General features: G+C 33.7%; 3 protein-coding genes across 4 annotated transcripts; 1 reads left to right on the forward strand and 2 right to left on the reverse strand.

The window, feature by feature from the left end:
- The first annotated feature begins 3,568 nt into the window (after positions 1-3,568).
- Positions 3,569-8,132, forward strand: LOC100812715 (protein DEHYDRATION-INDUCED 19 homolog 5). 2 transcript variants are annotated; one of them, XM_006578595.4, is made up of 5 exons: positions 3,569-3,889; positions 5,305-5,435; positions 5,837-5,908; positions 6,037-6,254; positions 7,862-8,132. In XM_006578595.4, exons 1-5 carry the CDS (start codon positions 3,805-3,807, stop codon positions 7,965-7,967), a joined length of 612 nt encoding a protein of 203 aa, XP_006578658.1. In that variant the 5' UTR covers positions 3,569-3,804; the 3' UTR covers positions 7,968-8,132. The 2 variants fall into 2 exon arrangements, with proteins under 2 accessions (XP_006578658.1, XP_006578659.1); XM_006578596.4 differs by having other exon boundaries at positions 3,571-3,889; positions 5,320-5,435.
- Positions 8,133-10,635: 2,503 nt separating this feature from the next.
- On the reverse strand, positions 10,636-12,737 carry LOC100805960 (elongation factor Tu, chloroplastic-like). Its single transcript, XM_003523057.5, has 2 exons — positions 11,378-12,737; positions 10,636-11,234 (listed from the first exon to the last, which is right to left on the reverse strand). The coding sequence occupies exons 1-2, from the start codon at positions 12,357-12,359 to the stop codon at positions 10,774-10,776; spliced, it is 1,443 nt and encodes a 480-aa protein (XP_003523105.1). The 5' UTR covers positions 12,360-12,737; the 3' UTR covers positions 10,636-10,773.
- Positions 12,738-13,751: 1,014 nt separating this feature from the next.
- Positions 13,752-14,268, reverse strand: LOC102666587 (glycine-rich cell wall structural protein 1-like). Its single transcript, XM_006579253.1, has 2 exons — positions 14,195-14,268; positions 13,752-14,046 (listed from the first exon to the last, which is right to left on the reverse strand). Exons 1-2 carry the CDS (start codon positions 14,266-14,268, stop codon positions 13,752-13,754), a joined length of 369 nt encoding a protein of 122 aa, XP_006579316.1.
- Between the last annotated feature and the right edge of the window lie 1,728 nt (positions 14,269-15,996).

Genomic DNA, 15,996 nt, shown 5'->3' on the forward strand with positions numbered 1-15,996 from the left:
GGTGGGTGGGGAAGGATAGTTTGGTAACTATATTTGACTGATAGGGGCCAATAGCAATTTGGTAGGGGTTAATAGTACTCCTCTTTTTTAAATATGAGAAGCTTGGCCTATGTTGCTACTTATGTGGTACAACCGGGCACATGAAAGAATGTCAATGCTTACTATGGTAGAAAAGCTGCTTACTATGGTGATCCTCGTGCTGTAACAAGAATGTCAATGCAAGGTGGTAGTTCAAGTTGGCTACGTGAAGACGGAGCAAGCATGAAGCCATGTCGGACGTCGACCAAGGAACACAATGACGGTTTCAGAGCAGGAATTAATTCCATCATTAATCCAATTAATGATGGCTCCATCATTGTGGACGTACAAAAACGGATGGAATTGATGACTTCTGTTTTTAAAAACCATCAAATTCTCTTTCCGCAATTGAAGGATCCTCCTCTCCACCAATACAGAGCCGGCAATTAATCCCACCAATCATTCAAAAGCTGATTGCATGGAAACCGACATAATTGTGAGTGACAAAAAACATAAAACTGTTTATGCTAATTTGCAAGAAATTAATGCAAATTTGAATGAAGGAACCGATGCCTCTTCTACTCCAATGAAAGTGAAAGAGTAGATCTCCATTGGTGAATCTTTTTTAAAGGCGGGTCCTAACAAGCAGGCTTATCAAGAACCATGAGTATCCTCATGAAGAGAACGGACACTAACATACAAAGTCTTATTCCGGGAAGGATAAGATTATTACAAAAGAAGATAACATAGAATCTAAAAGCAAGATAATGCTACGTAGACTTAAGATAAAGTTGATATGTAAAGCAGACACATGGCACACGATGAGAATGATAGAATTACTACCATCCTTATCCTGAAAGTTACTCTTTTTATTGCACACCTTTATACAAGATTCATTTAGCAATCCACTAATCTGATCTGATGATGATGACAAGTTGTAATGTTGCACTTTTGATCGGGTGAGACTTTCATACATTGGGTGACGATAAGGATATCACTTTTTGTGTAACAATTCCTTCATCAATTGAGCATTGTAGTCTTCCAAGTCTTGTTCTAAAGCAGAATTGTCATCAACTAAATCTTTTACTTTTTGAAACTCACGATCTGGAACATAAATCTCTGTGTGAATTTGATCGTCCTTAGCATTATGAAGTATTATTCTATCAGTAGGTTCCGATAGCTTTCTTCTAAGGGATGTGCATGAATAATTGTTAATCTCACAAAGATGACTCGCCAACTAGTTCCAATAGCTTTCTTCTAAGGGATATGCTTCAAAATTTCCCCATATTTGAGCTTCGTTTCTAAACCAAAGTTGTCCTTGTTCCATAAAATAAGAACAGTGAATAATCACAATAGAAATCAAATTTCTTATGTGATCTTTTGAGATTCATCTGTCTTTCAATGTCTAAAATTTGTTTCAGCTTCATATGCCACCAAGCTGAAGAAGAAAATCATTCTAACATTGTTCATAAAAAATATTCATCTTTATATGGATCTGTCAAGATGTGATATGTCATCAGAGGCTTTAGGGTAATAGGGATAGAGTATTGAACTGTATTACACCAAATAACTCATATGACATCCGATGAATGCTGAATTCCTTTTGGTGGGAACAGTTTAAATAGCAATATTGGAAGAGGTATAAATTAGCTTAGTCGAGACAAATTTTGCATGCATAAGAAGGTTGGAGGTATGAAATTATGCCATTTTTACAACTTTAAGTTGGCTATGCTAGGAAAGCAAGGTCAAAATCTTTTGACCGACCATGATGTTATAGTTACTAGAGTTTTGAAATCCAAATATTTTTCACAAGGAAACTTTTTGAGGGCTCAGTTGGATCATATCCCAAGCTTAATTTGTCGTAACACTCATGCTTTTCGAGTTGTCGTCAATGAAGAAGGCTCGAGATGGCAGTTGGGAGTTGCTAATAAAATAATTGTCTGAAATAATCATTGGTTGAGAGATAAAAACCATCTTTTAATTTCAAACTTTGTTTAAAGTTTGGAGCAGTTACTTGTTAGTGATCTAATTGATAAGGCAAAGGATACTACACTTCTTACTCTAAAATGGATTGATCTTATGAAATCACAAAATGTGATTATTGAATTAGATTGCAAATAATTAGTTGATGTTTTATCTCATTCCAGTCTTAATTACATTGAGTTTAGTTTTATTGTGACAATTTGCAGAACTTAGTATCTAGCAAAACATCATGGTTTATTTTATCATGAGACAAGCTAATCAAGTTGCTTTTGCAAGAACGTGAGATTTCACGTTGTCAACAAATTTTAAAGTATTTACTATCTTGTATTAATTTTATTATTATGAATGAAATGACACAAGTCTTTTTTGGTAAAAAAAAATACTGTAATTTTTGCATGAGAGTAAAAAATTATAATAAATGCTACTACCAAATTACTTGAGATAAAAAAAATCAAACGCCAATTGTTTAATTTTAAACTTAATCCCAATTAAAACCAAAAGTTAAGTTTACATATGCTTTAAGCTTTATAAATTCCTTTTTTAAAAAGAAGATTTATAAATTCAATACTATTATGATCTAAGTAAACGTACTCGGGGTTGATAAACAATTAGAGGAGAGGGGGTTAATTAAATAAACTTAATCAAAATATAAAAAAAATACTTAACATCATGGTCAGGGAATTAAGGAGGCGTCCAATAGGAGGAGGGAAATATTTTTATGGGAATCATGAATCTAATGAATGATGTTTCTTGAAAATGAATAAAATATATTTAATAAAAAAAATAACATCATATCTTACTATAGTAAAAGAAAAATACAAATAAAATTTTTATTTTTTCTATGAATTTTTTTCGTAAAAATATCTTTCCTCATTAATGTTATTTTTTCAATGCATATCAAAACATGTGAAACTAATAATATGTTTAACAAATGTTTTCAGTTAGTTTTTAATTTTTTTTACAAGCTAAAAAAAACTTTTAATTTTTCGTTAAATAATTTTTTTAAGTAACTTTTAGTATTTTTAAAACATTATTTGAAGTATTACTTTTTAAACGCTAACTTTTAACTTTTAATTTTTTATATTTTATTTCATTATTATGATTAATATATTTATCAATTTTTTTAGTTATCTTTTTTTGAATAAATTACAATTTTATTATTTTTATATTATTTTATATTTTTCAATTAATTTGACCACTAATTTTATCAAATATTTATAATTTAATAAGTTAATTTTTTAATTATTTTTTTTCATTTTTAACTAGTTTTTCCGTTAATTTTGTTAAACATAACTTATATATTTCTCGACCTATGATTCAAAAAAAAAACTAACTTCTATCAAAGCCTGCTAAGAGTTATAAGATTATATGATTGATTTAGTAATTCAAGAAAAAAGAAAAAAAATCATGAGTTTGAACCACACAAAAAATTAACCATTAGCATTGCTTGATTATTGTATTGGGCTCTCTATATTATCGAAATTCATTGCACGGAAAAGCTTAATGTAAACGTGGTTTAATCTGGTAATATATTTTTTTCGCGGAGAATAAGGGGTGAAAGTGGCACGTGTGAGTGATGAAATAGTCAATCTTCTAGTGTGTCAGAATGTGACTTGAGAGTGTCAGAAGGAAAAGAAATGAGTAAGCAAAAAAACACAACCACACCAATCGGAGCAGATGAAGTTATGAGTGATGATGATATTGACGGGAAAACATGTCCTATCTTATGTTTCTTTCCCTTTGAGTTGAGAATTCCTTGTTGATCACTCACTCACACCCATCTGTTTCTTGCTTCCCAACATCATGGACTTGGACTTCAGGAGGGCTTCAACCATTCATTCCACCAATCATCACTTCTCTTCTCTCCAACCTTCTCGCCTTCACTCTGGTACTCTATCTGTACTCATTTTCACTTTTGCATTTCTCTGTGTGTGTGTTTTGTTTCCCCCATTTTATTTATTTCCCTTGAGCTATGGTTTTTTTGTTGATCTTTCCTTTCGATGTGAAAACGAATTCCTATAGGCTTGCCTTTTCCCTGGTGGGTACATGTGCGGGAAAAAAGAGAAAGAAAGCATTTGGGTTGCATTGCAATTGCATTGGACTTTTTGGTGAACTGAATAAAAGCCCATATCCCCTTTTGCTATATGATTGACTTCTTGGGTTGGCTTAGTGACAAAGTTTAATGTCAGAGTTCTGTTTTTTTTTTTTAAAAAATTTGGTCATGAGTGCCGCTACTTGAAAGCATGGAGTGTTTCTCTTAATGTCAGAAACGGTTAAGTTTTGAAAATATTTATTGTTTTGAATTCGCCATTGAATTTGTTTCAAGTGGACATCATTTGCATGTAACCGTTTTGATCAGGGTCTGTGCAATTCACGGTTGATGCAAGGGACAGCCAAGATATAGTCTGGCTTTAATGGTGATCAATTTTTTTTCTTCTTAATTTAATCAGTAAATGTAATGATTTCAAGGTTCTCTGTTTATGGCAAGTTGGACTTAATTAGGATAATAAAACAAACTACCCTGGAGGGTTCTACTAAGCTTCCATAATAGGCTTCTCTGACCATACAAGCTCCTTCAATCTGTGATATCATTTTGTATATATAACAAGACTTCTTAAGCCTTCAAAGCAATAGGGAAAAAAGGTTAGAAAGTTGAGTGAAATTGGAGAGTGATGACGAAGGAGTGCAATTCGCCAAAGGAACAGCAGCCTCAAGTTCTTGCCATAAGGAAGAACCTGGAGAAGCTGAAGCTAGAATTGCACAACATCAACCGAGGAATTCAGTCCTATATACTGAGGCAGAGAGTGAATGGAACTTGGGGAGCTCCAAGATATGTTATTGGGGAGGAAGACGATACTGAGTCTAATGGAGGTGAAATTGAAAAAAAATAATTTTAAATTGTGTTTATGTGAAATTTTTTTCTTAGTTGGGGTATATCAAAAGTAATATGTGATCCTATGGCTTCACCTTTTTTGCCTGAGTTTTGGATGTGCCCTGGAAGTTTCTAGTGTGTTTAGATGGAGAAGGGAAAAGGAGGTAGGGATGGGGGGTGGATTGGATTATCATGTAACCCTCCTTTTTTTTCTTTTTTCAAACAAAAAGTTACCCAATTTAAGAGAAACTTAGATGATTTTAAACATAAAAAAAATGGAGGAGAATAAAAGCTTATTTCTTAACTTCCAATTTTTTCTATTGCTCTTTTTCTTTTGAGCTGTACCTTTTATGGCATTCAAAATGGAACTCTTGTGCCAGAAATAGCTTACTGATGTTGATTCAATTTAAACCACACTGAGAATTATTCAGTGCTCAATTATACAGATGATGATGATGATGCTCGATCTCTTCTTCAATGTCCTTCCTGTGATTTTGAGATTGATTTTTCGTCAGCCCATACCCATTTGGAAGAGATGCACTGCTATGACCCAAAAAATCTGGTATGATGGCTCTGAATTTTAAAATTTTATGTTTGGCAGATGTTATTGATAACGACCTAACATGTTTTACACTTTTGTTATACTTTGTTTCCTTTTCCTACTTTCCTTGATTAATTTGGTAGACTGTCCAGTGACTTTATTATGGTTTATAAACTCTAGTTCCTAGCTTAAGTGCAGTTGTAGACACTCAACAGAAATTTTATGTATCTGCTTGATATGGTGAACTGTTCTGATCTGAGAGGGAAAAAAAATAGAAAAAAGATTCGGACAAAATTATCTGGCAATCATTTTAATTAATTGCTAAGAAAGAATGAAATAATGTTTCTGACCATTTCACTCAGGTAATTAAGTTATAATTGAAATTTGGAATCAGACTGAATGCTTCAATGTTCCTGTATCAGCTATGTCCTGTGTGTGATGAAACATTAGGGGAGGAAGCAATCTGGGTTGCACAGAATTCAAGTGCACAAAAGGTACGTATGTTGCTTATCTTGAAAACTTTGTTTTTAAATGTAGCCTAGCTCACTTTTGGTTTTAAGAGAGATTATTTCTTGCCCTACTCAATTCAATATGTTAATATAATGATCTATACTTTCTATAGAGAGCTTGGAAGTCTGACAAATCTAGCATTAGCATCTCGTCAGGTGATTCAGTAGTAGTGCTTGAAAAGAAACTTCCTGCCAGGGGAAGCAAACATGAACCAGTGCCTGATCCAGTTTTGTCACCGTTTGTCGGCAATGTGTCTGTTCCAAACTCCAGTGGCATCCATCCTGGTGAAGGTTCCTCCAGGAATGCCACGTACATTTCCAATGCAAAAGGGTATGATCCTTCTTTCCATCTGTATCTCACTTTTTGGTATTGGTGGTACGTTTGTATAAAGTGAAAAAGAGCAAACATGAGAAACTGATAGTTCAAAGTGTAAAGCGTTAAAAGAATGTAGTTCAAAATCAACGGTTTTTCCCTATGTAGTCATTGCTAATCTCCTGTTCTAGGAAATGCTATAAATGTAGAAATATATTTCACTAGTATCAACTAAATTCAAAAGTGCAGGAGTATATCTAAATTTAATATTATTGTAACTCATTCATTGTTCTATACATAAAATGTAGTAATAATAATGCTTCTTATGATATGGGTAATTGTATAGCTGATGGTGATACATTATATAGTTCCAAAGTATTGTATTTTATAGTACATTTCTAAATTATCTGTGTGCTGTGGATTTACAAGATATATCACTCGGAGTTTATTCATTAGTTAGTTAACAATAATCTGCATTCTATTCATGATGTGACATTACATATATGAAACAAGACAAACTATATTCTGCTTTGGAATTTTTACTTTATTCTTTCTATGTGAAGGTTACTGAAAGAATAGGGAGGTGTGTGAAACAAGATAATGTGCAGGATTTTTTAGTGTTGTCAGACTTAGAAATGGCTCAGATAAAAAAAAGACTTGAAAATGACAGGAGAGAGGGGAGGGGAGATTTTTTTTTTTATTCAGATTCATCTGCTCGAATTCCTATAAATGATTCTGTAGAGTATATTCATGAAGCTACCAAAATGACTTAGGCATTCGCCTGCTAGTTCCATCTCACTGTTAATATTAAATGTCCTTTCTGATACTTTTTCTGGTTTCACTTGAAGTTGAATACTGCAGACAGTAGATAGCTTGTTTTGCTCTGAAACAAGTTTAGCTAGTCCTAATTAGTAATTGTACCAAAAGGACGTTGATTTCACTTTTCTGAAAAGATAATGATCTTTTGTACCTCAAGTTTTAGTTCTAGTTTTCAAGTATTTGGAAATGATTTACAATTGTTTTTAGTGTAATGCATTTGCTGAGATACAATTCAGATTGTTTTTTGAAGCTCTTGCTCCAAATCTAGCTTTGCATTAACCTACTATAATGGTGATTATTAAATTGGCAATTTATAGGACAACATAAAGAGGTTTACTCAGTAATTTTAGCATTTCTTCCTATCTTACTGAATATGAAAGCTTTCGTTCCGAATCTTGTATTTGGAGTTGTATGATGATACCCTTTTAGCCTGAATTACCTTACTGTCAATGTGATGTGACGCCCTCATTAATATCTCCTGTCATTTGTTTGACAAGCATGTTCTCCTAAGAACCGAATCTATCTTACTCATCTTATTGAATTTGGTTAGTTAATATTTGTGACGAGTCACAATATTTGAAATATTAAATATCATTTTTCCTCTAATACATTCCCAAAATTTATTAATTAAAAATATTTGTTCCATTGATTGTGAGGAGTTTTACAATGTAGGTCCTGCATTTGATACTGCATAAACTTAGTAGCAATGGCTGTATACTGTCTTCAAAGTAGGATAGAAATAAGGTGTATGCAAAATTCTCTACTCAAACCCAATGCTGAAACGTTGCTGGTGGTTTTGTTTGCAGCTCTGGGACAGATGCACCCCAGGATTCAGGTGATGAGCAGGATATTGAAGAGAGAAGGCTGAGGGCATCTTTTGTTCAGGAGTTGTTATCGTCAGCTTTAATCTAGGAAATATGCAACTTAGAATTTATAGACACAGTCATGCATTCGGATAGCCTTGGTGCTCGTTAAAAAAAACAGCGTTTTATTTTTGCTCATGAGTTTAGAATAGCTAAACTAAGCATTGGATAATCATAAAATTGGATGGTTGCCTCGTTTTGCAGGCTTGCATCATTGAACTTTTGAACCTATTTATAGTATATTTTACATCTATTATTATATATAATTTATGTTTTGCATTACTTTATTATTGTAATGCTCCTAATTGTCGACGTTTCGATTGTTCATATCCTATGACATTTCACTCAACTTTTCCTTGGTCAGAATCCTTCATAGGTAATCTTTTTCGAGACCTCGACAATCTGTTTTGGTTGCTTTTAGGATCAATGATTGTCCCCACAAACCAACACGAAAATTTCAGTGTGCTTTGTCCTCACTATCTCATTTCCTCCAGAAGGTCACTCATCCTATAATAGTTCCAAGTCAAACATGTTAAACTATAAAATTCTTAAGTGATAGTCTACTAAAAATTAGATGCATCTTGTTGGTATATGTAATATCAATTAGTTATTTTAAGTCATCTTTAATTGTATAGTTCTACACATGCATAATCTCTGGATCCTTTTCATTTTAGTGTGATTCGCTCATGGTGTTACATGTTCACCAGCTTCCATTTGATTCGTCTTCAAACCACACCGTATTGGGAGAGAGGTATGCTCTAATACCATTTGTAATGCCCCTGATTGTCGGCGTCTCAATGATTTACACTCTACGACATTTCAAATGGTGACACTTCACTTAATTTTCCATTAGTCAGAATCCTCTGTTACTAGCCCTTTTTGAGACCTCGACAATTTGCTTCAGATGTTTTTAGGATCAATGATTGTCCTCACAAACCAACACTAGACTTTTTAACGTGTTTTATTCCCACTCACATGTTTTGCAAAAAACTTCCTAGAAAGTCACTCATCTCACAATTGTTTAAAGTCAAGGACGCTTAATTGTGGAGTTCTTAAATGATAGGTCACCGAAAAGTATGTGCATCTTATTAGAATAAGTAGTACTAATTAATTCCCTTAAGACATCATCAATTATATAATCACACACTTGCATAGCCTCTTGATTCCTTTCATTTATGTGTGATTTGTCTTGGGTGTTACAATTATCATGTCAAGAATGAACTAGGATTCACATATTTTGCTTGCAATGTTTTTAATAATCCAATTGAAGGTTAAATCGTCAAGACCTCTAGATATAGGCTTGCTTTATTCAGTAGGTTAATCTGATGGTGAACTGATCAATATTATTTGGTGTTTCAACCAGGGTGTTGTGCGAACCAATTTAGAGTTTAACCAAGTGTACTGGCGAATCTTGTTTGTGGAAATGGTGAGCAACTAATGTTCTTTGAGAGAGTACTCATTCCTGCTCATGCAGTATTAGGTTATTGGTTATTCTCTCTATCATGTTAGTATGAGTTTATGAAAAAAACAAAGTAAAATCCGCAATTGCAGTTTTTAGTATTGATTAACCTTGTAAGAAAGGATAATGGAAACCGGAAATAACCAAAGAAGAATCCTTATCTAAGAATTCATTTAGTATTTAAGTTGTTTATCCTTCATGACGATAGCACACCAGTCATGAGAAGCTGATACATGACGATACTTGCTAATTTTATAATTTTTTTAATTAAGAAATTACCAGTAAATACATGGATTAGAGGGTTTTAAGACACATCAGTTATTAAGGGTGTGTCTAATTTGCCGTTTTGTTACTTTCAACACCAATCCAGTGTGGAGGGAGGATTGATATTGAAGGCACATTGAAACGCAGGATTTGGCTAAAACAAACAGGCTCAAACATGTCCAAATTCATTCCTTATAGATAGTTTTTTCTTGTTAATATTTTTTTGATAGGTAGTTATTTAAGTAATATTGTTTTACTCACAATCCGGGTTAATCAAAATACAAGTGTTTAAGCATTTATTTGAATGATCAAAGAAGATACGGGATTCCCGTATATATATGATAATCTAATAAAGGCTTTATCTTCTTCCTATTGAAACGTATTCAGTAGGAAGCATTACTGCCCGAGAAAGCCCCGTAGTGTGTATATGGAGAACATTTTCAAAGCTTAGCATGTATTTTTGCTGTACGAAACCAATAACACACGATGAACTAAAATGCAAGAAATTTTCGCTTCTCAAATATGGTGGCTCTGGATTTCGTGCATATGAAATAGAATACAAAGCAGAAGCAAATCCAATTAGCCTATCGTGATAACTTACTTAATTAACTAACACATCACCAACATATTATATAATTGGTACATAATATTATCCTTTAAGCATATCAAAAGTTCCATCTTCATTCATGTGTATCAAAAAATAATATATTTGGGAGAGGTTAATCTCAATACCTTGACGGATTAATTCTTCAATTTCAGTCGAGGGATATCGGATTCACCCAAAAAAAAAAAAAAATTAACTACCACATCTCTTGCATATTTAATTTCAACCAAAAAAAAAAACCTTAACTTCAACATACAACAAGGAAGAGGCATAACAAACGAAGAAAATCATTCATCCTTCAATATAAACTTCATCATTGATTGCAATTGAAGGAACTCAACAGCAAAAGAGAAGCAAGTGAAACACTAATAACAAACAAAGACATTTTCATTTGGGATAGAAAAATATTATTATCCAATAATAGGCATCCTACAAATACAATTAAAGTATAAGAAAAAGGGCAAGCAAAGTAGAGAAGCTGTATAAAACGGCAAAAATTAATTAATTAAAAATGAAGTGAGGCAATTTTCACTCAATGATGGATTGGATAACACCTGCACCAACGGTCTTGCCACCTTCCCTAATAGCAAACCTCATTCCCTGTTCGCAAGCCACAGGCACAATGAGCTCCACCACCATCTTCACACGGTCACCGGGCATCACCATCTGCGACTCTTCATCCCTATCGTTGGTGATAGCCGTAACCTTCCCAGTCACATCGGTGGTCCTCATGTAAAACTGAGGCCTATACCCTGCAAAGAAAGGTGAATGTCTCCCACCTTCTTCCTTCTTCAAAACATACACAATCGCTGAGAACTTGGTGTGCGGCGTAATCGTGCCAGGCTTCGCCAACACCATCCCTCTCTGGATGTCCGTCTTTTGAACCCCTCTCAGCAACAGCCCCACGTTGTCCCCGGCGAGGGCTTCGTCTAGAATCTTCTGGAACATTTCCACACCTGTGACCGTTGTGTTTCTTGTCTCTCTCAATCCTACAAGTAAGGTACTCATGGTTTAAATAATCATAATCATAATTAATAAATAATTAGATTATAGGTAGATATTATAATCGATTAATTCATTAAAATAGTATTCAAAATCCATTTTTGAAAATAATTCTTTTGACACATCCTACCTACAAGGTCAACAGTTTCCCCTACTTTGACGGTGCCACGCTCTACGCGGCCGGTGGCGACGGTCCCACGGCCGGTGATGGAGAAAACGTCTTCGACGGCGAGGAGGAATGGGAGGTCGGTCTGGCGCTGGGGGATGGGAATGTAGTCGTCGACTTCGTCCATGAGTTTGTAGATTTTGTCGACCCACTCGTTGTCGCCGCGTTTGATGGCAGGGTTCGCCATAAGGGCTTCTAGGGCTAAGAGTGCGGAGCCGGAGACGATGGGGGTATCGTCACCGGGGAATTCGTAGGAGGTAAGAAGGTCGCGAACTTCGAGTTCGACTAGTTGGAGAAGCTCTTCGTCGTCGACTTGGTCTTGCTTGTTGAGGAAGACGACCATGTTGGGGACACCGACTTGCTTGGCTAAGAGGATGTGTTCTTTGGTTTGGGGCATGGGGCCGTCGGCGCCGGAGACGACAAGGATGGCGCCGTCCATCTGGGCGGCGCCGGTGATCATGTTCTTGACGTAGTCGGCGTGGCCGGGGCAGTCCACGTGGGCGTAGTGGCGGTTCTCGGTCTCGTACTCGACGGTGGCGGTGTTGATGGTGATGCCGCGGGCGCGTTCCTCCGGGGCGGCGTCGATCTCGTCGTACTTCTTCGGGGCGCTGTTGCCGAGGGCGGCAAGGGCCATGGTGAGGGCGGCGGTCAGGGTGGTCTTGCCGTGGTCCACGTGGCCGATGGTGCCGATGTTCACGTGGGGCTTCTTGCGCTCGAACTTGCCGCGGGCGGCGCGGACGGTGAGGGGGCGGCGCGGGGAGGTGGTGGTAGTGGTGGAGGAGGGGGTGCGGCGGAGGACGGTGGTGGGGTGGAGGAAGGAGGAGGAGAGAGGGGATAGTTTGTGGGTGTTGGTGGAGGAACGGAAGGGTGTGGAGATAAGGGAAGAAGATGAAGCATGGGGGAATAGTATAAGTTTGGAGGAAGCAGATGCAGAAGAAACTGCCATGGCTGGAGAATTTGGATAGACTGAGGATTGAGTTAGTGTAATGAGTAATGTAAATTGTTTAGTGTTGTGTTATCTAGTGGTAGTGTGTGGATGGATGGATAAAAGAGGACCTCATATCACTTCTATCCTCTTTCTGCCTCAATTTTGGAGGGACGCACCGGATCACATCTTTTTCTTTTCTTTTTTTTCTCTCTCTAGGTCACTGTTAACCCAAGTCGAATGCAAATGAAGCAAGCTGAAGGGATAAAATGGGAAAATTTTTCTCTCCTGGGGTATCACAAACACAAAGTGTCTGTTTTTCTCTGATACTACAAACTTATATAGGAGCCAAACTAGTTAAAATGTTTTTTTTTATTGTAAATTATAGAATTTATTCATTTTGTTAATTTAGGTTTTGCTTTTTTATGCTTCTTTTGAATTTTGCTTTTAATATTTTCATTTGTTTACCTTTTACTTTTTGTTGCTATATATTTGTTAATTATTCAAGTTTTTGTGTTTACCATATTTATTCATCAAAAGGAAGGGGAAATTCTCTTTTATGATTTAACTTATTAGTATATGGAGAATTAAAATTTTCAAGAAATAAAATTAGACGAAGTTATATAAAAAAAATTACAATGACCAAAGCTTAGATATTAAATTAAATCATTGTCAATAAAAGGTTAGTTACTTCGCAGGGATTGAGTTGATATTCTTTTGAAACGTGAGGTTGAATTTTATTGTTGATGAAATTTTATTAGTAGATAATTTATAATTATTATTGTAAGTGTTCTTTTTAAGTCTTGAAATGACTTGTTCTAACCTAGTGAGTTACTAGAACCTAATCCACATAAATTTTTCTCATCGAAAATTATATTAAATTAAATAAATGAAATGATTAGAATTTGCATTAAAAGTAAATACTAGACAGTATATGCATTGAAATTAAAATATATACATATATAATAGATTCTTTTTTGTTGCCTGTGAGACTAATTTTTTACATAATTTTTATTATTTTTATTACTCTTCTTCGTTTAAATATTAGTTAGATTTTATAATTTTCATGTAAGAAAATTTATTAAGATAGGTTTTATATTTTGAAATAGTAAAAAAAAAAAGTTCAGAATCATGCCCTAAAATATAAAAAAAAAGTATTGTTGTTTTAGAAGAACTATTTTCACTCAATTAAAAAAGATGAAAAATGATTTTTTAAAAAAACATAATCAGCAACATAAAGGCCCGTTTAGGGTGGTTGAGTTTTTAGTTTTAGATTTTTTAATACAATTTTCAAAACAAAACATGTTTAACAAAAATGGAGTTGAAATGATTTTTAAATTATTTTCGAAATACTTTTACGCTCTTTCAATCAAGAAAAAAGATTTTGTGAATTTGGTTTTTGGTTTAGAAAAATTACATTTTCCACTTTTGACAATGAGACTTTTTCTTGTCACCATCGCTATCATTACCACAAACACCAACACCGCTACCACCATTGCTACCACCATTGTCACCGACATCACCTTCAATACTAGCATAGCTACCACCACCACCATCAATGTTATCATCATGGTCGCCACCACCAACTTTATTACAACCTCCACCAACACCACTAGCATTACTATCACTAACATTTTCATCACCATCATCACCAACATTGTTACCGTCACCACCATCAATGTTACTGTCATTGTCATGACCACCACCACTACCAACAATACCACCATTGTTAGTGTCACTACTACCACAATCACCACCAACGTCATCGCAACCACCACACCGCCATCACTTGTTGTCATCACCACCACTAATACCACCTCTGTCACCGTTACTACCACCAATTTTATCACCACCACCATGTTGTCACTGCCACTACCATCGATATTTCCACTTCTACCGCCACTGTCACCACTACTGCTGACATCACCATTGTCGTCATCACCACACAAAAATATTTTTAAACTAATTTTAATACAATATGAAACTTTCAAAATGAGTTTATTTGAAGTTAATTATATTTTAAAAACTAGTTTAAAATGTTTTTGAAACTAAAACTAAAAACTAGTTGTTATTTTAAAAAATTTTAAAACTCAAAACTAAAAATCACCCCAAACAAGACCTAAAAGACTAAAAGTGTGTTTTAACCTAAACAAATCTTACCAATTCTAGCCATGTAAAGTTTTAGTAGGAGGAATCTAATTCCAAAACTTCTCACCCTCCCTCTTTTTCCCTTTAATCATCAAGTCAAGTATAGCTAACCTTATAACTCCATACACTTGAAAATTTTTACTAGGTACATGTTGGATTTTAACTATATCAGTAAGTCTAATATATTCTTCCAGTTTATTAACTATGTTATTAATTTAATATGTTTATCCATTATTTTAACATGTATTGCCACTATTCTTTAAAAAATTTATACAAATGTCTCACATATGTGTTCAATATCATCTACACAACATGAGCATATTCACTCACAAAGTCAACATAGACTATGTCGCACAAAACTAATTGAAAAGGAAGTTGAAAGTTAAAAAATTAGTTGATAGTTAGAAACTTTTAAGATAACTTATTAAATCATATCCAATAAAATTAGTTGTTGAAGTAGTTGAAAAATATAAAATGACATATTTAAAAAGGATAATAAGGAAATTGATTAAATATATTAAGGATAAAAAGGAAATAAAAGATAAAAAGCTGGAAGCTAGAAGATAAAAACTAGCATTTTTAAAAATGATATTTCAAATAATATTTCAAAAAATGACAAAAATTACTTTAAAAAGTTTATTTACCAAACAATTAAATAAATTTTTTTACTAGTAAAAAAAACAGAAATTAACTAAAAGCCTGAAATAATTTGTTAAACATAATCATACCGGATCAACAATAACATGTTAAAATTTTAGAAAGATTGAAATGGAACAATTTTTTTTTAAAATGGTCAATTCAAGATTTCACATATTTTAGAAGGACAAAAACATATTTTTATTAAAGAACTATCACTCAAACAATTACAAGTTATATAATAAAATTATAATAATAAAACTAGATAGTACTGCATGGTCCTTATTATAAGACACAATTTTGACAAAAATGAGTGTCCTTTTTATAAGACATTTTATAATTCCTATGTAACATTTATTTGTTTCTACGGGTTATCCTTATTAAATATTGTAAGTATCTATGTTTCTTATTGATAAAAGTACATAATATTTTTTAACTTAAATATTTTTAATTACCAATAACTAATGATTATTAATAACGATAAAATTAGTATATCAATAAAATTTTAAAAAAATCAATAAAATCAGCTACATTACTAACTTTTTTCATTGTTCCATGTGCATATTTATGTCCAAAGTGTCTTAGGGGGAGTAATTAATTAGCCCAATCATATTTTGATATGTTGAAACTCCTTAAAACATAATCTTTTATAACCTTATAATAAATATTTAAATTTTATTAAATAAAACTTATTATCAATAAAATACTTGATATCTCAATTCAAATACTTTTTTTATAGCTACAATCTCACTTCAAATAATTGATACTTAATTATAAGTTTTATTTTAAGTTTATTTTCTACCATATATTACAGTATTTGGTTAATAAATATTAAAAAGAGTTTAATACTATATTTATCATAATATACTAACGA

Source organism: Glycine max, chromosome 4 (genome assembly GCF_000004515.6).
Source record: "Glycine max cultivar Williams 82 chromosome 4, Glycine_max_v4.0, whole genome shotgun sequence".
NCBI lineage: Eukaryota > Viridiplantae > Streptophyta > Magnoliopsida > Fabales > Fabaceae > Glycine > Glycine max.